The 26,097-nt window shown below is 42.6% G+C and overlaps 1 protein-coding gene across 14 annotated transcripts in view; it reads right to left on the minus strand.

Annotated features, from left to right (window-relative positions):
• Nucleotides 1-26,097, minus strand: part of RREB1 (ras responsive element binding protein 1) — a 190,858-nt gene that overhangs the window by 37,065 nt on the left and 127,696 nt on the right. For all 14 annotated transcript variants that reach the window (XM_081951887.1, XM_081951886.1, XM_081951888.1 and 11 more), the window contains 2 exons: nt 12,241-12,385; nt 10,445-10,581 (listed from right to left, as the gene is read on the minus strand). In XM_081951887.1, coding sequence (XP_081808013.1) covers nt 10,445-10,581; nt 12,241-12,385 — 282 coding nt within the window. The remainder of the gene's footprint in view (nt 1-10,444; nt 10,582-12,240; nt 12,386-26,097) is intronic.

Below are 26,097 nucleotides of genomic sequence, written 5' to 3' on the forward strand. Positions count from 1 at the left end.
TGCCTCATTGAGGTCAGTTTAAAAACGAAGTCTTGTCTGCTGTAGGACGCCCTTCAGGTATCCTAATCGTAATGCCAAACCCTGGACCTTGCAATAAACCCTGGGCGGTGCTGGACTCTCCCGCAGCACCCAGAGAATGACTGTTCAGGTAAGCCAACGGTCATTCTCCTGTGCGCTGCTTGGAGAGTCCCAAGCTATTTTGTCCCAGGGAGGGACGAAGTCATGACCAGATTGTCCGGAGCCGAGGCAACTTGCTGCAAAACACGTCTTCCAAAGGAAGCTTCGGCTGAGGCAAAGGTGTCAGTTTTATAATTTCTGATGAAAGCTGTGGGGGACGCCCATGTAGCAGCTCTGCAAATGTCAATGATGGACGCTTGGGTCGCCCAGGCTGCTGTAGTGGCGGCACTTCTTGTGGAATGTTCCGTCACACGACCCGGCACAGTCCTGCCCTGATGTTCATAAACCATTTTGATGCAGGCCCGCAGCCAACGCCCAATGGTTGAGGATGAGACCTTACAACCCAACGACCCAGGCTGAAAAGACACAAAGAATGACTCTGAATGTCTGAAGTCCATAGCCCTGTTTATATATACGTGGACCGCTTGTCGAACGTCCAGCTTGTGCCAGGCGCGTTCCTTGGGGTGCTTAGGCTTGGGGCAAAAGTTCGGGAGGATCACCTCCTGAGATCTGTGAAAGTGAGAATTCACTTTTGGTATGAAAGAAGGGTCGAGATGCAGGATGACCCGATCATGATGGATGATACACAGTTCCTCCCTGACAGAGAACGCCGCAATCTCTGATACCCTCCTAGCAGAAGTAATTGCTACTAAGAAGGCAGTTTTAAGAGTCAAGTGCTGAAGACTGGCAGTTCTCATAGGTTCGAATGGAGTGGTGGTCAGGGCTCGCAGAACATACGGTAAGTTCCAGGACGGGTACCTGTGTATCACCTGAGGTCGAATATTGGTCGCACCCTTCAATAAGCTTCTGACCTGAGGGTGCTGACTCAAGGATTGATGAGTGTCTCTAGCCAGTATAGTGGACAAGGCCGCAACCTGGCAATGGAGGTTGTTGGGCGCCAAGCCTTTGTCCAACCCCTTCTGAAGGAAGTCCAGAAGTTGAGGTATGGACGCTGAAACGTCTACAATGTCACGCTGCTTGCACCAAGTGGAGAACAAGGTCCAGATCGCATCGTAGATGCGTGTTGTAGATGGTCTTCTGGATGCTTGAATGGTCTGGATGACCTTGTTGGATAGGTTTTGTTTCCTCAGGAGCGCCCCCTCAAGTGCCATACGACTAGTTGGAGCCACTGGGGCTCTGGATGACTGATGGCCCCCTGGCTGAGGGAGATCTGCTCCTGAGGAATTCTCCACAGCTTCTGTGCGGACAGATCGACCAGATCCACATACCAGGACCTCCTGGGCCAATGCGAAGCTACCAGTATGAGATCCGCCTCCTCCGCCAGGAGCTTAGTGATTACCTGTGGGATGAGCAGCAGGGGCGGGAAGGCATACAGGAGGCCTGGGGGCCACCTGGACCTCAGCGCATCCATTCCCTACACCTGGGGCGAGTGGTAGCGTGAGAAGAATCTCGGGAGCTGCGCATTGACTGCAGTTGCAAACAGATCAACTTGTGGCTGCCCAAACTGCCGCACTATCTGTCGGAACAGAGTTGGATGTAGACGCCACTCGGAGTTGTCGATTGTCTGTCGGCTCAGCCAGTCTTCCCTGACATTGCTGGTGCCGGATATGTGATCCGCTCTTATTGATGCTAAGTGTCTCTCTGCCTCTTCCATGAGCCTCCTGGAGTGGGTGCCGCCCTGCCGATTTACATAGGCCTTCGTTGCAATGTTGTCTGGGAGTACAGAACATAGCGACCCACCAGTTGGGCTGAGAACCGTCTTAGGGCAAGCCTGGCTGCTCTCAGCTCCAGCCAATTGATGCTTCGAGCTGCCTCTGTCTGTGACCATCTGCCTTGTGCCAGTTGACCTTGGCAATGTGCCCCCCCAGCCGTAAAGACTGGCATCTGAGGTGACCACAACCCTGTCGTGTTCCTTGAATAGACAACCCTTCTCTACTGCTGTCGACTGCCACCACCTCAGGGAGCAAATCACCTTCAATGGGAGCCGAACCTTTCTGGGCGAGTTGCATCGGCAGCAAGAACCACTGTAGTTCCCTGGCATGCAGCCGAGCCCAGGGAACTACATTTAGGCAAGATATCATGATGCCAAGAAGCTGCGAGAGTTGAACAATCGGCAAGAATCTGACCCAGCGGCACTGACGGATTCTGTTCCTGAGATTGCATAGCCAGTCTGGTGACAGAAACACCTGGCATGAAACAGTGTCTATTATGGTGTCGAGGTGCTGAATGCGAGTCACCGGGTCGAGGTGGCTTTTCTTCTGATTCACCGAAAACCCGTGGTTCTGTAGGGTGCATATGGTAATTTGCACGTCGCTTAGAACCTGGCGACAAGTCGTTGAATGAATGATGATGTTGTCTAGGGAACATTCCAGGCGTATGGGGCGGGCGCTAAGGTGAGCCGCAACTGCTGCAAGAAGCTTGGTAAAAGTCCTGGGGGCGGACAAGAGGTCGAAGGGCAGAGCCCTGTATTGATAGTGCCTCCCGTCGTAGTGAAACCTAAGGAACCTTCTGTGCGATGCATGGATGGGCACATGCAGATAAGCTTCTTTCAGATCGATGGATGTGAGCAGGTCCCTTCGTCTTATGCATCCCAGGATGGATTGGAGGGACTGCATCTTGAAGCGCTTGTAAGCCAGATACTGGTTGGGCGCTTCAAGTCTAAGATGGCCCTCCATCCTCCTGAGTTCTTGGGAATCAGGAAGAGAATGGAATAAAATCCCTTCCCCTCCTGGTCCAGTGGGACCAGCTCTATGGCATTTATTTGCAGAAGATGACCGATTTCTGCTTGGGTGAGGGACCTTTTGAAGGGGTTTTAGGGTATGGGATAACAAAGAAACGTTTGTGGGGGAATGATCACAAAGTCTAGGACTAGACCCTCCTGATGATGTTGAGGATCCACGTGTCCGTGGTGATCTCCTCCCATCGGTCTGCATAGAGTTGCAGCTGGCCTCCAATGGGAGGGTCGCTCTGGCGGTCATTTGCTGCGTCTGAACTGGCGGTTGTTGGAACCACCATGAAAAGGCTTCCAAAAGGAGCCGTGTTGCTGATGTCTACCCCAGGAGCCAAAGGAGCTCCTGTCTTGGTTCCTATCACTAGCTTGAGTGTAGGCCCTCTGATATGAGAATGAGGTGGATGCCTGAGCATTATCCTGGGCCCGAAAGGATTGTTTCCTGAAGAATCCAGATCCTTTTTTCTCATTCTTTTTGTGAGTGGGGGGGAAGGATCTTTTGCTTATCTTTAGTCTCTATCAAAAAATTTTTCCAAGGAATCTCCAAAGAGATGCCCTCCTTTGAACGGAGCTGAAGCCAGCTTCCATTTTGCCTTCATGTCCGCCTACCAGTGGCGAAGCCATAGCAGGCGGCGTGAGGTTATTTGGAGGCTAAGGCTCAGGAGGCAAACTTTGCCGCGTTCAATGAGGCATCCGCGGAGTACTCCACTGCTGTAATGATCTTGTTAAGATCGTGACACCAACGAGACCCTTCTGAGGGAGGTTTAGATCTCAACTGGCGTAGCCATAGTAAGGATGCCCTAGTGAAGAAGGAAGTGGAAGTTGAGGCCTTAATGGCCCAGGCGGCCGCCTGGTGCGTCTTATGGCATGCTTTTTCCGCCTTCTTGTCCTCTGCAACACTAAGAAAAATAAAAAAATACTAAATCTACTGTGAATTGCTTGGAGAGTTCCAGGCTATCTATCGAGGACTGAAGAGCTCCCCAAAAATAGTCCTAACGGGTGGACTGAGTTTTTAAACTGAGCTCAGTGAGGCAAAGGAGCAGTGACCAAAGAAAAATCTACTCAGTCCTAGGGCAGATAGGCTGTGTTAACCCATGCTTGGACTCTCCAAGCAGCACACAGGAAAAGGAAGGCATTCTGTTGTACATGCAGAGGTATTTTTATTATCCATCACCCTAACCCTCCCCAAGAGTCTCAAACAAAAGAGGGAACTGATCATGATAAATGAGTATGGTAAAGGACAGCACAAGCTCAAATTATTTCCACTTTAATTCCAAATTAATAACTTTTAAGTGGGCAGATTTAAAGATCTAGTTAATGTTAAAGGTAAAGGTTCCCCTTGCATATATGTGCTAGTCGTTCCCGACGCTAGGGGTGGTGCTCATCTCCGTTTTAAAGGCGAAGAGCCAGCACTGTCCAAAGACGTCTCCGTGGTCATGTGGTCGGCATGACTAAATGCCGAAGGTGCATGGAACACTGTTACCTTCCCACCAAAGGTGGTTCCTATTTTTCTACTTGCATTTTTACATGCTTTCAAATTGCTAGGTTGACAAAATCTGGGACTAGTAACGGGAGCTCACTCCATTACGCGGCACTAGGGATTCGAACCCCTGAACCTCCGATCTTTCTGATTGACTGAAATCAAAAGCAACAGAGAAATGCTTCACCTTTTCTTGAGTGCCCAATGTTAGTACTTTGGTACATTCAGTATTTTAGGCCTAAACTGTTTGTTTCGGTTAAAAAAAAAAAGACACCCAGCTTTTAGCAATGAGGAGAAAAAAGCTGTAAATCTGAACTGTACATAATTGTTTACATTAACCAATACTCGGGCATAAGTTTCCTCATCATCACAAAAATTATTTTCTGAATCCTTTCTACTTTAAGAAGGGATTGACAGAATTCTAAAACAGCTTTGAAGTAAAAAGCACTAAGTAGCCCTTCAAAGCAAATGACTTATTCGCTGTTGAAAATATTTCAATGTTCACCTTTATTAAATGTGCACTGGTTTATGTCCCTGTTAACATTAGCAGTTCGCCACGCTGATTGCCTTTCAGGACAAGCCCCAGTCCAGGCTTTTGCTCAGAAGTCTCTGAGAAATGGGATCAAACAGCTGCATTAATCCCCAGTTACTGGCACTAGAGGAGCTGGCATTAATACTGAAGGGAAAAGAGCCAAGGGTGAAAATCTGACCAACGGATAGTGGGACAAGACAACTGTTATTCAACAGCTTATAAACACAATCAGGAGCTTTTATCTGCAAGAAAAGAGGTTCTATATTACAGCAGGACTCAATTAATTCCCCAGTATATCGTGCCAGCTGTTGTATAGAAATAATATTCCTCACCCTGCATTAATAGGCTTGCCGCTACTTCTAGAAGGCAGAAGAACACTCCCTGCACAAGTTTAGGTTGCAACCAGGAAGCTTTGAAAACTTCTCAGAGCACACTGGCATGTTCCAATTAAGATTCCTATTCTCGCTTTCAGCTGAAGTGAAAGCAGAGCCTCCCAGGGAAAGGTTTGATAATGGTCAAGGAGGAGATTGACAAATAAAGCCTGAGGAGCAGCTGAAGGAGCAAAGTCTGAGAGGAGACTAAGGAAGTTTATACAAGTTTAGAATCTGTGAAGGACAGAACAGGGAGGAGACAGGGCAGGAAGTATAAATTGGAGGGAAAAAGTCAATATTTGCTAATAAAAGAAACAAACAGAAAGGAAATATACTGGATGTCACAGACTTAGCTGTTCATTTCACAGGCTTAAGTAAAGGTAAAGGTTCCCCTTGCACACATGTGCTAGTCGTTCCCGACTCTGGGGAGCGGTGCGCATCTCTGTTTCAAAGCCAAAGATCCAGCCAAAGATCCAGCCAAAGACGGCTCTGTGGTCATGTGGCCGGCATGACTAAAAACACCGAAGGTGCATGGAATGCTGTTACCTTCCCACCAAAGGTGGTCCCTATTTTTCTACTTGCATTTTTACGTGCTTTCAAACTGCTAGGTTGGCAGAAGCTGGGACAAGTAACGGGAGTTCGTTCTGTTACACGGTGCTAGGGATTCGAAACGCCAAACTGCTGACCTTTCTGATCAACAAGCTTAGAATCTTAGCCATTTAGCTTACATGTTCATAAAAATCTGGCCCATTCAGATCTAAAAGCTCTTTATTCATCAAAGTTGGTTCTTCTCTCTCTCTCTGCCTTGTTGTTGTTAGTTGCAAAGCCATGTCCGACCCATCGTGACCCCATGGACAATGCTCCTCCAGGTCTTTCTGTCCTCTACCATCCTCTGGAGTCCATTTAAGCTCACGCCTACTGCTTCTGTGACTGCATCCAGCCACCTCCTTCTCGGTAGTCCCCTTCTTCTTTTGCCCTCAATCTTTCCCAGCATTAGGCTCTTCTCCAGTGAGTCTCTCTGCCTAATTGTATTCAAAAGTGTAGTTGATTGTAAAATCCCTGATTATTCACATCAAATTTTCAGCAACAAACCTTCAAGAAGCACAATAGGATAAAATGATCTAAGTCTATCCCCTCAGGTATTTTCCTACCAACCATAACATCTAAACCAAACTTTGACACATTCTTATCCCTTTCCCCTTTTAAACTCAAGTAGACATGTAACGCCATACATTACAGAACTTAGTATGAAGGGATACCATCTTCAGTGCGCACAAAGTTGCACCATCAAGTTTCCCAATCTCACATCACAAACACCAAAGCAATGAAGACAGAAATCCTGCAGACTTTTATCTTCAGTTGGTTTTTTAAAAAATCATTTCAAGAATTACGTGCAATGCTATATACCCCAACAGTCCACAAAACACTGGTTCCATTGTTTTAAGTTCTTAGAGAGCTATTATGAAGACAACAAGCAGAGAGGAAGATGGACAGAAACCTAAGGACGATGGTATACTGGCTGTCAAGGAAAGACAAAGTAAGAATGAAACCAGTGTCAGATTCAAATCTCCAATCAACTACACAAGAACGAAACTAACTTGTATTTTTGTTCAGTTGTTACCAACAAGAGGGTTTGTATTCTCCTAGGCAACTTTGAGAAGCAGAATGAAGGAGCTGGAATGAAGGCTGAGACTGACAGAAACACAGACTGGGAGCACCTACTTAAGTAGAAGAGTTTCAATGGCAACCTGGGGTATCCCCAGAACTTGCTGAGGATTAAGTTTTTGTGTATTAAATTCCAGAAATCCAGAAGGGGTAAAGTAGCAGACAATGGAGGACGAAAATGAAAATCCAAAGAACTACACAGCAATCCAGCCCTGATGCCTGGGAAGATTATAAAACACACCACAAAGAGAATGATCTTGGTGTGCTTTAAAAAACAATGTAACAATTACCAGAAGTCAACATGTGCTTGTTAACAACAACCAATCATACTTTTCCAGAGTGCTGTAGACAAATCTTAATTTCAGCAAAGCACTTAATAAAGTACCTCATAGCATATTGATGAGCATTATGGCAAGCAGTAAAGGCACACTAAATCACACGAAACAAAACTGATCATGTAGGTGGGGTTGAAAATCATACATAAAGAGCAGTTCTTCTTCATCAAATGAGTGGAGTCTCAAGATCCAGTCATGGGCCCTGAATTCTTGAACAAGTCTTTATGAAGGAACTGAATGAGGTAAAACAAATGCTTATCAAATTTGTAAATGATACAAAAGTGGATGGGATGTCTAACACCCTAGGAAGACAAAAATACAATTCAGAAATGAACTTGATAAAGTAGAGAAAAGGCTGAAAAGTTGAATGAAATTTTAAAAAGACAAATCTAAAAGTAATGCATGTAGAGAGGCCCGAAATAATTTGAACAGGAATATGATAGAGGATACCAAGTTAAGCAATATTAGGTGTGAAGAAGTTTTCTGAGTAGCAGATGGCTGAAAAATCAGTATGACTCAGCATTGTGAGATGGCTGCAGAAAGAAAGAAAGAAGAAAGAAAGAAAGAAAGAAAGAAAGAAAGAAAGAAAGAAAGAAAGAAGGAAGGAAGGAAGGAAGGAAGGAAGGAAGGAAGGAAGGAAGGAAGGAAGGAAGGAAAGAAAGAAAGAAAAAAAGAAAGAAAGAAAGAAAGAAAGAAAGAAAGAAAGAAAGAAAGAAAGAAAGAAAGAAAAGTAATTGCAATTTTAAACTACATCAATTGATGTGTAATTTCCAAACCACAGGACAAAATACTTCTTACATTGGTCAGATCTCACTTCAGATTTCCAGATCCCAGCACTGCACTTTAAGGAGCATTCAATGAAATTGAAATATGTTCAAAGAAAGCAACAAGGATCAACAGAGAAGAAGAATGTGATAACCCAAGTACCAATCTTGTTCTATGCAACATCCTTTTAGGTAAAAGTGAGTTCAGGTTTCACCTTAGCCATGAAAGTCAGTTGGTGATTTTGGGCCAGTCACTCTCTCTCAGCCAACCCACCTTACAGGGTTGTTGTTAGGGGGAAAATAGGAGGAAAATTCTGTGTTTGTGTGTGCGCGCGTGCGCCCAACTGAACATTAGAGGGAAAAATCTTTCTATTGACAAATGAAGCTTAACAACGGAACCAGAAAAGTGATAAGTTCCTCTTTGCTGGTTGTGCTAAAACAGTTGCTAGACAGTCACAGAATGGTCTTAGTGCCTTTAATCTTGATTCTATGATTTAAATCCTAATTAATCAAAAAGCCTTTTTTCAGTCATTTAGTTTTGCTACTGCTAAAGCTGTTGAATGCTGAGGGGAAGTAACATTTATAGCTTCAGTAGGAAAACCAAACCAGGCATGGAGCAGTTTCAGAAGAGAAAAATCCAACATGTGAAAGACTGCTTGTTTTTTCCCTATTGGCCATGTGGCATTTCCCAGTTCGGCTAATTATATCATCGCTCCTATATAAATGCACCAAAATAGCTGGAGCCCTGCTGGCTGGCCTGACTGAAGAGAAAACTAGAGTCTTAACTAATCCTAGCAGGAGGGAAGCCAGGATGAAAAGGGCAGTGTTGTGCCCACCTCCTAGTGATGGTATTGATGGTCCCTAGAAGACATCAGTGATGTCCCTGCCCTAACTAGCCAGTGTGGCTAGCTTCAGGTTGGTTCAATAGGACAAGAGTCTAGACCTGAAGAGTAAATTCTAGGGTAAGCGCCTCATTTGCAGCCAATTGTCAGTGCAACAAAGGACCTTATTATTTTGCATATGGACACACACACATAGCACTCATGGAGAGGGCTGCCCTTAGCCGTAATGATCAAAAATGCATAATTTAAAGGTGTCACATCATCAAAAGAGACTGCCCACCTCTCCTCAAAAGAGTAGTCTCTCACCTAATCAATGCACGTGTTTAGAGATTTACATTTACATTCAAAAGACAGTGGTGTATTGCTCACTCTGCCAAGTATCAGACTGATCACCCTTCCTATTCACTTGCTAATTTGACAGTAGCAGAATAGGTTTGAATCTACCTGGTCACTTACAGCATCTCTGCACAGTTTCAAAGCAAGACTAGCAGCCATTCTTCAGACCTTAACAATTTGCACAATAATCCTGTGTGCACTTGACTCCCAAGGACTTATTCTGCCAAAAATATTTTGAGAGGTAATTAAAAATAAATTACTACGGATTTGCTATCCCTCCAACATTAGATCTACTATGCCAATCTATTTCGTTTCATTAACCTTATCAAAAGAGTTAAAGTAATTAGTTTTCAGGAAAAGGTGCTTCTAGGCAGGAAGTGTACACACACAGGACACATATATCAGCATGCACATATGAGCAAGCATTCTGCTCTGGGAAGCAGGAAGCACACTGACGGACTAAATTAAACTGCCTGGCCCTTTCAAATGTGAGAATTCTTTTTAAAAAATTGTTAAGGACCAACTTAACAACAACAACAACAAAAACCCTACAAAGTGGAAACGTAGACAAATTATACAATGCTACAAGTGATGAAGTTCACATTCCATGCTAAATCAGAGTAACAGAATACAATTACCAGGTTCACATAACAGCTTAGGCACAAACTGCTAAATCATAATGTGTGACAAGTTGGTTCATATGGCCTGCTAAAAGAACAAGTTCCTACAACATCTGAACTTCAAACTGCCCAGCCTCATTTTTAGCATGATCTACAATTGTATGGGAACTTGGACCCTGAATGCCACAAAGACACTTACTGAGAGACACATTTTAGACCTGTCTCTCAACTACTGATTGATACTCTATGCTAGATTAAGCTCCTTGCACCACACTATAATTTGAGTGCAACAGAAATAAGAACAGATTAGTGCATTCACAGGAACCTGATTGCACAAAGATCACACCATCCAAACCACTGTTTTCTAAACTTGGCAACGGTAAGATGTATGGGCTTCCAGAAATCTCTTAACCTAAATTTTTCCTTCCCAAGATGTATTTTGTTTTGTCATGAAGGTAGTAAAAGTAATGGTAACAGCAATGAAGTCTTATAATGCTTTTAAAAAATGCCTTCAGAGCCCATTTCATTAGAAATAGGCCCCTTTAGAGTTCAAATGTGACTCAAATTTGCTGCACATGACATCAACATGAAATACCTTGTGTTTCACAAACTATCTCTTAGCACTCTTCTTACCTCAATGAGGTATCTGGATGTACTTCCATGTGGGTTTCCAGCCCAAACTTGCAAGAGAATTCTTTGAAACAGACTGGACATCGATAAATTTCATCAGCTCTTTTTTCAGTTTCACCATTTTGTGGTTCCTCCACAACCTGTTCATGGTTTAAAAAAAAGGATAAATGTTAAAACCCAGACTGCAATTCAAGTAACAGTTTCTGAAAGCAATACATTTGAGATGGTAAATAATTCACTGCTTTATCCCTTAGCTAAATGTTACAAAAATGGATTTACTCTATAAGGATAAGGCAGGAATTACTTTTTATATTTGGAGATCCATTTTTTTTAAAGTCATCAACATTAAGGAATGTGAATATTTCCTTACAAAGCACTTTAGTTTAAGTTAAGTTGGAGTTCTAGTGGACAATCATTTAAATATGAGCCAGCAGTGTGCAGCAGCTGCCAAAAAAGCCAACACAGTTCTAGGCTGCATCAATAGAGGGATAGAATCAAGATCACGTGAAGTGTTAATACCACTTTATAATGCCTTGGTAAGGCCACACTTGGAATACTGCATTCAGTTCTGGTCGCCACGATGTAAAAAAGATGTGGAGACTGTAGAAAGAGTGCAGAGAAGAGCAACAAAGATGATTAGGGGACTGGAGACTAAAACATATGAAGAACGGTTGCAGGAACTGGGTATGTTTAGCTTAAGAGAAAGAAGGACTAGGGGAGACATGATAGCAGTGTTCCAATATCTCAGGGGTTGCCACAAAGAAGAGGGAGTCAAACTATTCTCCAAGGCACCTGTGGACAGAACAAGAAGTAATGGGTGGAAACTAATCAAGGAGAGAAGCAACTTAGAACTGGGGAGAAACTTCCTGACAGTTAGAACAATTAATCAGTGGAACAGCTTGTCTCTAGAAGTTGTGAATGCCCCAACACTGGAAGTCTTTAAGAAGATGTTGGATAGCCATCTGTCTGAAACGGTATAGGGTTTCCTGCCTAGGCAGGGGGTTGGACTAGAAGACCTCCAAGGTCCCTTCCAACTCTACTATTGTATTGTATTGTATTGTATTGTATTGTATTGTATTGTATTGTATTGTATTGTATAACTAGTTTAAGTTTAGTTTAATTAGCTCTTTTGACCTGTTTGGATATTTCTCTCATTCCACTCCCTTTATCCCTTTAAAAGGTACTCCACATCACACAGAATATGAACATATGGAGGAAATTACTTCATTTCTCAAAGTTATCAGGCAAAACAATTTGATCACAATCAATCAACTGTCACTCACTCAAAACAAATCCAGTGTAGGAATGTAATTATTCCAAATAATAATAATAAGTACAAAGAATCAAAATGCAGAATTCAAAACATTGTTTGAAGTTGCTGTGTTGACAGAGAAGGTTTTCACTAATATTTTATGATGAATCTTTGAAGATAATCCAAAGTTAGACTATCATTTATTTAACATCAGTCCTTGAGATAAATAATGGAGACCAGCATAGATAAATAGACATCTTCACAACATCTTCTGTTGGCTGGGAAGTACAGGAGCTGAAGAAAAACCTACAATGTTTTTATTTCTTGTCCTGACTAGTTACTTTGTTAAGTATATATCTTTATCCAAAATACTGCATAATGCTTTCAGAAGAAGTATGCACAACTTCTAAAGTGTGCTGTGTGTCTTAAATTACAAGCTGGCTATTGTGTATCTATTATATTTTGCCTTCTTTCCACTTTTAAGTGATTAACTGAATTCATAATCTCTTGTTTTAAGCAACCAGCGGGATTTTTTTTGCTAGATGACCTTCTTTGCTGGACTCTGCTCTTCCTTGTCGGCCTCGGCCTCATGACTGAATTTTCGTTTAGTGGACAAGCGCCTGCGTTTCAGTGGAGAGGCAGGGGTTGTACTTGTGGCGCCCGTTGCATCCTTCTCGTGGATTTTCATATGTCTAAAGTCGGGTGGGAAAAAAGTGAAAAAAAGACGCTCGTTACAGGTTCTGAACTGGAAAGAAATTCTAATCAAAGTTATACTTGCAAAGAAGCCAATTTCTTGTTTAAGGAAACTCAATCATAAGAATAAGCGTTGGTTTTTTTTTTAATATGCTAGTTATTAAGCTTTTCAACATCAATTTAAGGTATCAGAAGTATACAAAAGATCACATTAGCTGACAAGCCAAAGACAACAAAAGTACTTTTGGGCTACACTTAGGCCACATTTTCCAAATACCACTCCTAAGAGAGCCACCAGTATCTTTAATCCTTCATGATCTGAAAGTGTTTTATTATGAGCCCTCATTTCAGAACACACAGGATGTAGTCAATGCAAAACCCACAGCTGTTAACTGACTCACTAAAGCATCTTTTCCCTGTTTTAACTTCCCCATTTTTTAACGATGTGTCAAGTCATTTGTCCCAGAAACGGAGGTGCAAGAGAAGAGGAGAGACATTTGGTCAGGGTGGTTGCTTGTACGTTGTCTCATACGGTCTTGAGTTGATGAAAGCTTGTTCCATTATGGCTCCATGGAGTGTCCAAAAATACTTTAGCACACTACAATTCTGAGTCTCCACTGAGGCAAATGGAAATATTCATGCTAACAAGGGCGCAGAAAAAAAAACAACCAACCTCCAGGGTACATTTGGTAAAGTGCAATCAGCTCAGCAATAATGACTTTAAGCCAATCCAGATGCATCCAAGCATTACAGTGAGCTTTGCTTATTTTTCATAAAACCCATTCTGTACAGCCATGGGTTGCAGAGGTGGTATTCAGCAGATTTTGACCAGTTCTGGAGAACCAGCAGTAGAAATTTTGAGTAGTTTGGAGAACCGGCAAATACCACCTCTGACTGGCCCTGCCCCCATCTATTCTCTGCTTTCAGAGTCCCAGCTGATTGGGAGGGAATGGGGATTTTGCAGTAACCTTCCTCTGGAGTGGGGAGGGAATGGAGATTTTACAGTATCCTTCCCCTGCCACGCCCACCAAGCTATGCCACACCCACCAAGCCACACCCATAGAACCGGTAGTAAAAAAAATTGAATCCCATCACTGATGGATTGGTTCTCCTGGGACATACTGGTACTGATTTATTAAATAGAGAAATAAACAATGCAACTGATAAAGCAAGCTCAGAATTCATAGGCAATCTTAAACTGAAAAATACCTGTGCATATAAACTTATCATTATTAGGTACATACATTTCAATTTAAAGTTAAATAAACCAAGAGGGAGGAAGCATCCATTGGAAAATGATGTCAGCAGAATTATCAATTTGTCATTTTTTAAAGGGAAACTCCTAATTCTAAATGTGTGGCTCCAGTTTCCCAGAACCAAAGAAGATTGAAGAAGGGACTTAACAGAACTAAGGAAGTTGGAGGCTGGAGGTACTATAGGAAAAGAGGGGGGGGGGACTTGGAGGAGGGTAATTGACGGTAGGGATATAATTGAACTTTCCACCTAGAACCAAACCTGATTATACAGGATGAAAAAAAAAAAAATAGGCACACAGGACATTCAACCAAACTGACCAAGATTGTATTAAAAGAGAACTAATCATCTCTGCGGCACTGAGATTTTCTCATGAAGAGTTTCACCTAGTTAACTGAATGCCCAAGCTCCAACAATTAACTAAGTAACAGCAAAGAGAAAAACTCAGATGATAAGGAGATGGCATCATTTAATACTATTAGAAATACAGAAGAGAAGTCTATTCACTGAAGTATATTATTGAAATTTAAGAAGGTTCCCTTCGCACATATGTGCTAGTCATCCCCGACTCTAGGGGGCGATGCTCATCTCCGTTTCAAAACCAAAGAGCCAGCACTGTACAAAGACATCTCCGTGGTCATATAGATTTGTACTTACAACTAAATTTATTTATAATTTTGACAAAGCAGGATATTTTTTTTTCTTTCAAATAAGGAAGAAATGAAACAAAAAGATAATTAAAGTATAAACAGCATAAAACATGGCATTTTTTTCTGCTCCTCATACTCTGCACCACAAAAGTATGCTGGAATCTTAAATTATAAGTTTTAGATAACTTCCGCCTCTTCAGGCTTAACAAGCAGCATACAAAACCCACAAACAACTGAAATATTTTAGCTGCTGAAGTGGCCATGGTAATATACCGAAAATTAAAAGTATTAAAACTATAATTAAAAGTATATTCCTATGTATGTTTTTAATCAGTGTAATCATTTTTATGTATTGACAAATGAAAATTAATTAACATTTTCTGAACTGAGAAATTCATGGGAAGGATTTAGGAGGCTGTCGAAGTGATGTCCCGGTGTTTGGAAGCCGTCGGGGTCTGGATGGGGGACAACAGACTCAAACTCAACCCCTCCAAGACTGAGTGGCTGTGGCTACCGGCACCCCGGTTCAGCCAGCTAATTCCATCGCTGGCCATAGGGGGTGAACAACTCCCCCCTGTGGAGCGGGCGCGCAATTTGGGCATCCTCCTAGATGCCCGGCTGTCTATGGATGACCATGTGGCAGCCGTGGCAAGGGGGGCGTTCCACCAGGTTCGCCTGGTGCATCAATTGCGCCCCCTACTGGACCGGGATGCCCTACGCACGGTCACTCATGCGCTGGTGACGTCTCGCCTGGACTACTGCAATGCCCTCTACATGGGGCTTCCCTTGGGACGCATCCAAAGACTACAGCTAGTTCAGAACGCAGCCGCGCGGGTGATTATGGGGAGCTCAAGATACTCCCATGTGACACCTCTCCTGCGCGAGCTGCACTGGCTACCTGTGGTTTTTCGGGTGCGTTTCAAGGTATTGATTACCATCTTTAAAGCGCTCCATGGCACAGGACCCAGTTACCTGCGGGATCGTATCCTCCCGCACACATCCCTACGACCAATCCGCTCTCACAGGGAGGGATTACTACTGGTGCCGTCCACTAGGCAGTGCCAGCGGGCGACGCCTAGGGGTAGGACCTTCTCTGTGATGGGCCCAACCCTCTGGAATGACCTCCCCCCCGACATTAGAACTACCACTGACTTCCGTTCCTTCCGTCAAAAATTAAAGACTCACCTGTTTCGATTAGCTGGCCTGGCACATTCTTAGTTTTTACCTCCCGATGGATATATTTTAATGGGTAATTTTGGGTAATATTTTAACTCTTGGGTTATTAGAGTTTTTAATGTACTATATTTATTATTCTATATACAGTCTTGTAACCTCCTCCACCTACGTATTTAATTATTTAACTGTTTTATGTATGTATTTTATAACGCATTTTAGTGACTGTACACCGCCCCGAGTCCCTTTCGGGAGAGGGGGCGGTCTATAGATACGAATAATAAAATAAGGAAATACAGCTTAAATGAAATCAAGATGCATTCCAATACTCACCATGTCCAATTAAACTCAAAGGGATTTACTTTGGAACAGACATTTATAGAATTACAATCCTACTTTTCATATTTGCTCTTCTCTTTTCACAGAAGGCCTGAATCCCAATAGACACAATTTAATTCATTTCCAGTGGGACAGCAGTGTAAGTATCTCACAGCACTTTAAATATGAACCAATAAAAAATTTAATAATTCTGTTAAGACATTCTGATTAATGTTGCCAGGATACCTCAAACATTACTGAAATATATTGTGTATGATCTCTAGTGCCCCGGATATAGCACATTCTGAAGCCAGTCTAACACCAACAGTGCTTCATTTCGATGCTGACTGAAAATATTAATTTTAATTCTAACCAGCCTTAATGACCTCAGATCAACTTGAAGTCACCATCAGTTTACAGTACATTCGTTGTCTATTTAGGCAATACTGTGATATTATTGTTTTTATTGTAGTTTGTTTTTACATGGTTATTATTGTATTTCATTCCAGCAACTACTTAAATTGAATGTGTTGTAAATGTTTACTATTCAAATTAATTATTGTCCTGAGAAACAGAGATGATCCCCTTTATCTAAATTTGTTTGCTCTGGCAGTGATAAATGATCATAGTTTTATCAGGCAACCAAGACTTATACAATTTCAAATGTAATAATTTGAACCTGAGTGCATAAAATAGGGCTATACATTTGGGGTGAGGGCAAATGCCTTTGCCTTTTGAGTGGCATGTTGGAGACAATTTTTTTAAAAACCCATGGAATTTGATTTCATTGCTTCAATGCAGAGTAAACTTCCATAAACTTCCAACAGTAAACTGTTATATTTAATAACAGTTCAGAAGAGGTCTTGGAATTTTACTCAAAAGCTTTTTGTAGCTTTATGTAACCCTGGGACCTAAGTTCATCTACCTTGTGTAAGAACTACTTATTATCACAGGAATGTGCTCCAAATATTTGTCACATATATTAGAAATACATAATATAAATAATTTACAGAAGCTCATCTCAATTGCACTTCTATAAATTATGTAAGAAAAATAAGGTTCTACATTTAGGCAACAACAACAACAAAAACACCAAATGCACAGCTATAGACTAGGTGGGGCCTGGTTCAACAGTAGTAATTGCGAGAGGAATCTTGGTGTCCTAGTGGACAATCACTTAAATATGAACCATAAGTGTGTTGTTGCTGCTAAAAAAGCCAATGCAATCCCAAGCTACATTAACAGAGTGGTAGAATCAAGATCACATGAAGTGTTAGTATCGCATACCTTGGTAAGACCACACTTGGAAAATTGCATCCAGTTTTGATTCCCATGATACAAAAAAGATGTTGCGATGTTAGAAAAGTGCAGAGAAGACCAACAAAGACAATTAGGGAACTGGAGGCCAAACCATATGAAGAATACTTGCAGAAATTGGGTATGTCTAGTTTAATGAAAAGAAGGACTAAGGGTGACATGATAGCAGTGTTCCAATATCTAAGGAGCTGCCACAAAGAAGAGGCACCTGATTCTCCAAAGCACCTGAAGGCAGGACAAGAAGCAATGGATGGAAACTAATCAAGGAGAAAACCCACCTAGAACTAAGGAGAAGTTTCCTGATAAATAGAACAACTAATCAATGAAACAGCTTGCCTCCAAAAGCTATAGGTGTTACAACACTGGAGACTTTAAAGAAGAGATAGGACAATTGTGACAGCCGTGGCCAGGGGGGCGTTCCACCAGGTTCGCCTGGTGCGCCAATTGCGTCCCCTATTGGACCGGAGCGCCCTTCGCACAGTCACTCATGTGCTTGTGACGTCCCGGCTAGACTACTGCAACGCTCTCTACATGGGGCTCCCCTTGAGATGCACCCGAAGGCTGCAGCTGGTTCAGAATGTGGCCGCGCGGGCAATCTCGGGAGTCTTTAGCTACTCCCACGTAACACCTCTCCTGCGCGGGCTACACTGGCTGCCTGTGGCTTTTCGGGTGCGTTTCAAGGTGTTGACCATCATCTTCAAGGCGCTCCATGGCACAGGACCTAGTTATTTGCGGGATCGTATCCTGCCCCATACATCCCTTCGGCCGATTCACTCACACAGAGAGGGACTCCTCCGGGTGCCGTCCACTAGGCTGTGCCAGCGGGCGACGTCTAGGGGAAGGGCCTTCTCTGTGATGGGCCCGACCCTCTGGAATGACCTTCCCCCTGACATTAGAATGACTACGGACCTCCGCTCCTTCCGTCAGAAACTTAAAACCCACCTGTTTCAGCTAGCCGGCCTGGCCTAATCCCAGCTTTCCCACCTCAGTTTTACTTTTAAATTTTTATGATTGGTTTTATGGTCGAAGTTTTTAATTTTTATAAATTCGTACAGGGGCTATTTAATCTAATTTTAGCTATGTATACTATTGTTTGTATGGTTTTTTTAAATTTTTACCTGTACACCGCCCCGAGTCCCTTCGGGGAGAGGGGGCAGTCTAGAAATCTAATTAAATAAATAAATAAATAAGAAGAGATAGGACAATTTGTCTGAAATGGTATATAGGGTCTCTGGCTTAAGCAAGGTTGGACTAGAAGTTCTCCAAGGTCTCTTGCAACTCTATTATTCTGTCAATACATCACAATGAGTTAGGTTTTCAGCATCTGTTGCACATATAACCTTAAAGCAAAAATTTCTTGCTTCTCCATCTCTGCCCTTAGCATAAGATAATGTGTATGCTTTCCTTGGAAAGCACGAAAAATAACTGTAATGAAAAACAAGTAATGAGTAGAACTTTCTAAACAGTTCTAAATGGAGACAAACTTATTAAACGATGGAAATGCCAGGAAGTTCCACTATTTCTTTCAGTAAGTCTGAATAAGAACTCTTGTTGCTTTGAAATAATTAATTCTTTTGGTAAAAGTAATCTTATTTTAAAGCCATCTTAAGAGTTTCATATAAACCAAAGATGTGACCAGTTTAGAAGTTATTGTTCATATGCGAGTTTATTTTCACACCTGTCAAACCATAAGAAAGGTCTTGCTGAATCAGCCCAAAGACCTATTTAACCCAGTATCCTGTTTCCACAGTGGCCCACCAGAGGCCTATGATGTCTACCAGCAGGACATAAATACAATAGTATTCTCCCAAGGGGAGTCTGCAGCAATTATGCTGAAAAGCATATTGTCTCAAAGGTCAAGAGTAATATAGCTATTATGACTAGCAGCCATTGATAAATTTATCCTCCATGAATCTTTCATCAAATCATTCTTTCTACTTCTGCACATGTATTTGAATACTAAGAACTTAGGACACTTATTTGTTGTGAGGAAACACGGTTGATGTTCTCAATTGCTCATCTTCAAACCAGCTCCTTGTGTGGGAAAGGAGAGAAAAATTATCTTTAACACACACACACACACACACACACACACACACGCAGTGTTCCCTTTTGTACTGGGTTCTCTGCTAAAACCAGCACTATTTCTTGCCATTTTAAAACTGTGTTAATAATCATGTTACCATTAAAAATAAAAGGAAATTCTCTTCCCACCCAATTGTATATGGTTGTGCCCAAATCTTCTAAGGAAGGGAACCAGTGGTGGGTTACTCTCACTGTTGCTACCGGTATGTTGCACATGGGGCCGGGCATCCTGGTCGTGCACATGCGCTGCGCACGCATGCACACTCCACCGCCCTTTGCGACGCCCAGCTGCTCGTCGGAGGTCGCACAGGCACTGCATGCTATGCGCAATTGGCTGGTTGCTTTAAAAACCGGTATGGAAAACGGGCGGGCGGGTGGGCCAAACGAACCATCTTACTGGTAACAGTGGCCGCTGCTCCCAACTATTACCAGTACGGCCATACTGGGCCGGAACCCACCACTGAAGGGAGCTACTCACAAAATTGTTCACCTATGTCTGAGAGATTTTGTAACAGAATATTAAATCACACCCAAATCCTTCTGATTTTCTAGCAGTATAGGAAGTTCTCGACTTACCACCATTCATTTAGTGACTGTTCAAAGTTACAAAGGCACTGGGAAAAAGAGACTTTTTTTTTAATGTCTATTTGTCAGACTTATGACTGTTGCTGCATCCCTATGATCAAATTTTGGGAGCTTTGCAAACGATGTATACATTTGTGACAGTTGCAATGTCCAGACATTGTGTGATCATTTTTTGCAATCTTCTGACAGGCAGCCTATGGGGAAGTCAGATGCACTTAACAATCATGTTACTAACTTAACAACTGCAGTGATTCACAACTGTGGCAAAAGATAGTAAAATGAGGCAAAACTCATTTAACATCTGTCTCGCTTAGCAACAGAAATATTAGCATCAACTGTGGCCGTAAATCGAGGACTATCTGTCTGAAGTCATATTCATGGAAACTTAATTTCTTAGAACATAACAGCCATGGTAGCACAGTGGTTAGGGTGCAGTACTGCAGGCTACTTCTGCTGACTGCCAACTGCTAGCATTTTGGCAGTTCGAATCTCGCCAGGCTCAAGGTCGACTCAGCCTTCCATCCTTCTGAGGTGGGTAAAATGAGGACCCAGATTGTTGGGGACCATAGGCTGACTCTGTAAATTGCCTAGAGAAGGCTGTAAAGTACTGTGAAGTGGTATGTAAGTCTAAGTGCTATTGCTATGTCTATTAAAAGAAAAAACCAGAAGAGCATATGAGACTCTGCATATGAGGAGAAGGGAAGTGAGTGGCAAGAATTTTTTATAGTATGTCTCTAGAAAGCCAAAATGTGTAGCAAGTACCTCATGAGTTTAAGTGCTCAGATTTGGGGGTGGAGTGCTGTTTTACACAGTCAAATCTACTAGATTCATCCTTTTAAGCAAAGAAGGTATTTTCCAACTTCTTTACCATACTTTACCACACCCTACAATGAAAAAGCATCCTGATCATCTTCCTTCAGGGCTTGCAGCTGAGAGGAGAACCCTGGTGATTACACAATACACACACACACACAAAATATTCATTCTTGAAATAGACTCTGGTCTTTGAATTTTGGGTTTAAGAGAATAAGCTAAGTATTCTTGTTTTGGCTCATAATTAATGGGAGTTGGAAATAAAACAAATGTCCCCAAATTAGAAAGAAAATGATTTTTGAATGAGAAAACTAAAGCAGCCTAAGCATACACCACCACCCCAAGGCGCTGCAGGTTTACTAAAAGCTGTTGGTTAAAATAATAATACCCCCAAAAAATTATTATCCAGATTTTTGGTTTTAATTATAAATGATGTACTTCTTTGGGGTTAACTTATACAACCGTTAAGGAGAGAACTGACAGAATCAAACACCCTTTTATTTCTGTTGGCCATTGATGTAAGGGAGTCTGTCCTTTTTGCAGCTTCCACAGAGCAATCTTTCTAACCTTGGTGATTTCAGATGTGCAGTCTTCATTTCCCAAAATTCCCCAGCCTGCATAATTATATGCAAGAATTTCAGGAATTGGTCTAGAACACCTCTTTTATGACTTCTGGACTTCAACTCCCAGAATTCACGAGTCAGCTGGCTGAGGAATTCTGGGAGTTGAAGTCCACAAGTCATAAAGGGGCCATCATTCCCTACCTCTGGCCTAAAGACTGGAGGGCATTGAGGAAGGCTAGAGCATAGAGTTTGAATATTTTGCTTGCACAGGGCCAAGATAATCGTATAGGGGAAGCTGAAAGCTCACCTCTTCCCTGCCACCCCACCATGTTAAACGGCAAGCAACTAACTTAATTTGACATGTCCATTTGCAATGTTTACAGAAAATTCCCTTATTCCCAAGATTTATGGGGAATCCTAATATTCATTGAGTCAAAACTGCAATGCTGAAGCATTAAAAAAAATAGAAGAATCCATAGATCTGGGGAAATTGCACAGCACTTTTTTTTTAAAAAAATGCAAGCAGAAGAAAAGAATCAATGTATGTTGATTTGCACATGATAAGCAGGGAAAAGGAGTACAGAATTGACCCTAAGCAAGCCCTTTCTCAAATGGAGATACCTTACACTGGAGGCATCCTGGCCTCAATGGGTTCCAAAGTAAAAAGGCCAGATGACATGAGGTCATAACCAGTAAAGTCTGTACCTTGAAAGGTTTCAAGCAGCAGAGGATCCACGCACACACACATATAAAACTCTTCCCCCTCCACATTTTGTTCAATGGGAATATCAATTCGCCCCTCCAGCAATCATTTTTCACATATTTTTTTCAGCCCCAGAGAGGGAGAGAAAATGATGTGATAACCACCGAAGAGAACAAGATATATTTGGGTAGCAGGATTATGTCCATAAGTCTTCCATAGCTATTTATAGTTTAACTTTAAAGTTTATAAAATCATGCCACTAAAAAATCGTCACATACTTTGGTGATCATGGAGTCTGCAACCCTTTGATGGAAAAGGGTTTGAAGTATTCTGGTATTTTCTGATATTTCAGCAGGTTTTTGTTGTTTTTTCTGGTTTCCAGCTCCCATCATCTTTAGGACAGTATTTCCAAATTCTACCAAGCATTCCATATACGTTCCTTTTACGTCTGGCATTCTTTTTCTTAAAAGGTTACACATTCTTGTAAAACAATTTGGCAATTTGCATTTGGGATACACAAGTATACCTACTTTTGAGCTCACAAAATTGAATTCCCTGTAAAAACCAGCTAGCTTTTTTGAATCAACTGTGTTAAGAATGGGTAACACAGTAAATGCAGAATTCTCTTGATGAAACTGTCAGCCAGCCCTGCCCTTATGCAGAATGCACTATTATTCTAATTGCTCCCCAATCAATGGCATTCCCTACCATCAAGCTTTCTTTACTTGTCTGCTTTGGACATCTATCCCCTTTCCAGATTTCACTCTTTTTTTCTTCCTCTTATTTTAACCTGCTGCAGCTTTTCTTTTATATATCACCTTACGCAAACAGCTGCAATCAAAGAATCTTTGTAAATTTGTAAAGGCTCTTGTAGTTAAAAGATTTTATTGTAAGGAGGGGGGGGGGGAAACCTGGCCAGCAGTCTACAGGTAGAAAGCAATTTTTACGACTGTGCTTGTCAAGGAAGTATAAAGTTTGACAAGGATGGAAAATCCAGTTGGCAGACTCGTTTTGGTAGCTGTTGCTCTTTCACTTGGATACCAGATGATGATCAACTCAAATGTTTCCCCCCCCACCATCATATCCAACCAGTTCTGCTTTGGCATGCAAGAATGAGCAACTATCAGAATGTACCTTTCTTGTCAGTTCTCTTTTAAACAAGACCAACAAACTGTCACCGTTTAAAAAAAAAAACATTTACAACAAAGAAATATAGCATATGGAGTTGGAACTAAACTGTCAATCGTTCTCTCACTGCATGCACTTTCCTCCACATTCTAGCCCATATGTTAGGCAGCTGGTTCCTATGCTCACAGGAGACAAAATAAATTCAGTGTTGTGCCCAACAGCCTCTGTAAGCATTTAATGATAACTGTGCAGGAAGTGGTGAGATGGTCAACAAGAACTAAGGATCTTTGGCATGCTTTGAATTGCTCACTTGTTGCTTACAGAAACGTTCTGCACTGACACTACATCTGTTTAATGTGATTTGCTTATTAGCGTGATATGTGGATGGGAGTGAAGAAATAATGAGCAGATTATTCTACTGCAGGACATCAGAGTTTCTTGTTGGCTAACTCATTGCAAACTGTACTTTTCTGTGTGTGGTAAGAACCAGAATATCTGGTTTGTTTGCGGTTTTCTCACTTATTCCTGGTTGATTTGGGTGCCTCAGCCAAGCCTTTAACCAACTCGCATAAAGGCAAGACAAAAGCACCTTAAAATTATTACACTCTATAGTCAAATGATTCAATCTTTTAGCAAATGGACATTGTTGAGAGCAATTATTCCCAACCCAACACTCTTCAGAAATGATAATGATAATCATTACTAACCATAAACTGAGACTTGTGACTGATGTAATCTAACATATCTAAAAATTCCAAACATTTGCTTGATGCCATAAGCAACCTGCAGCAAGTAGCTTTTTCCTTCCCAGACTGTCATTCCTATGATGATAATAAGCAATAGGCACTGGTAATGCAGATGGCATCCATCCCCCGCCTGTCCATACCACTATGAAAAATGGGGAAAGTATTATGGAAGGAATGATGTAATGACAGAAAGATGAAATAGTTGCATGTAATATGCCTGTGCTCCCCTTCCCCCACCCCCCTGCAAATGATCCCACTGACATTCCCTATTATTCATCTCTTCAGGGATGAATGGAAGACAAAGGGAATATAATCTACTGTAATTAGGAAGATCAAATTTATGAATCAAAGCATGCTTACTTGGGCCAATGTTCTTAAAGAACATGCAAGCCATCAGTTTTTTACCAAACAGGTCTGCACCTAGCATTTGAAGCTGGATTTTAAAAAGCAATGGAGAAATGCAAACCGCAAAAATTTGCATACGCTATATGAATAAAGTGTTGAAAGGGGAAAAGAACAAAATATAAGGCTCTCAAGCACAGCGCACAATCTAAGAAATGTTAACGTTATAGAAAACCGGGATAATTTAATAAGGGAAGTGCCAAAGTAATCATAAACAACAGTTAACATATTTGTATATTTCATGCTAAATGTAGTTTTGATGGTAATGTAGCAGGGGTGGGTTGCTGCCGGGGTTACTGCCAGTTCGCAACCCGCATGCAATGTGCATGTGCCAGACGTGCGCCGAGCATGTGTGCACTGTTCACTGTAAATTTGCAGTAAACTGTGCATGTGCAACAGTGGTGGGTTTCAATTTTTTTTGGAACCTACTCTGTGGGTGTGGCCTCCTTTGTGGGAGTGGCTTGCTGACCATGTGACCTGGTGGGAGTGCAATCACTAAAATTCAAAATGGCAGTTGCTCAAGTGGCAGCAAGGGAACTGGTTCAGGGGCATGTCAGTCCTGGGTCGCTGCCGATTCTGCAACCCAGGCCTGAATTCCACTACCAGTTTGATCAAACCGGGTTGAACTGGCAGTAACCCACCTCTCTAATGTAGGATCAGTGTAGTGTAATACTCCAGGTATTATATTATAGAACAGGGGTGGCGAACACGCGGCTCGCGAGCCGCATGCGGCTCCCGGCCAAAATAAATGAGGCTCTTTGCCTCTTACCATTATTTAGTATACTGTGGCTCGGATCGCGCGCTCCCTTTCGGAAGCTGGGGAGGTCCTTTGCAGGCAGCTAGAACAGGCCGCCTGCAAAGGACTTCCCCAGACTTGCTTTGAGGAGCACGGGGCGACTGAGGCTAGTTGTGAAGCCCCAAAGCCCCCACCGCCACCGGAAGAACTGCTGCCACCTCCTCCTCCTCCTCCTCTAACAGGCAGCACTGCCGGATTTGCCGCCCGGCGCTGCGGCTGAGATGAAGCCGCCAAAGCTCCAGCCGGCATCTCCGCGCGTGGCAGCGGCGCCTCCCCTCCGCTCGGAGCAGCTGAGCTCAGTCAGCGCTGGGTTACCCCTGCCCCCTCCTCCTCCGTGCTTTTGAGGAGCCATGAGGCTGCAGGAGCCAGTAGGAAGGCAGGGGGGGAGCAGGGGGAAAAAAGCCTCATGGCTCCTCAAAAGCACGGAGGAGGGGGAGGGGGCAGAGGTAACCCAGCGCTGAGCTCAGGAGCAAAACTGGTGATTCTGTTGGAGGAGGAGGAGGAGGAGGTAGCAGCAGTTATTCTGGTGGCAACTCGTACTCGTCAGCATCTTCAGCAGAAGCCCTGCCCACAATGAAGAAAGCAAAGATGGAGCAGATCCACGCAGATGACGTCGCTGCAACATGACTGGAGGAGGAATTCTGGGAGTTGAAGTCCACAAGTGTTAAAGCTGTCAGGTTTGAAGACCCCTGGGGGTTTTTTCCCCTAAAGGGTTAGGGGTGCAAGGGTCTTGTAACTTGACAGCTTTAAGAGTTGCGTGCTTCAAATGCCAGAGTTTCTGAGCCAACATTTTGGTTGCTAAGCAGGAGCGTTGTTAAGTGATACTGATATTATATAACACTTTGAATTAAGTGGGTACCTTGAAGAAACATAACTTTGAGTTTCAAATAATACTGATTTCGTTGTTGTCTTAGGTGACATCTGTGAAAAAAATTCGGGTGCTCAGGGATGAAAATGTGCCGCTCAAACACTATACTTTTCTGCTCACATCGAAAAAAAATTAGAGGGAACATTGCTTCCGGGTCTGTTTTGGCAGGTCACTGCGTGGTGTGGCTCTCTGACTCTCACAGTTTAAAATTTTGGCTCTTTTTGTCGAACTTGTTTGCCACCCCTGTTATAGAATATCCAGAATATTCAAATCCCGATATGATGACCCCTACCAGGTTGGCCAGCCCCTC

Source organism: Natrix helvetica, assembly GCF_964273705.1.
Source record: "Natrix helvetica genome assembly, chromosome: 4".
Lineage (NCBI taxonomy): Eukaryota > Metazoa > Chordata > Lepidosauria > Squamata > Natricidae > Natrix > Natrix helvetica.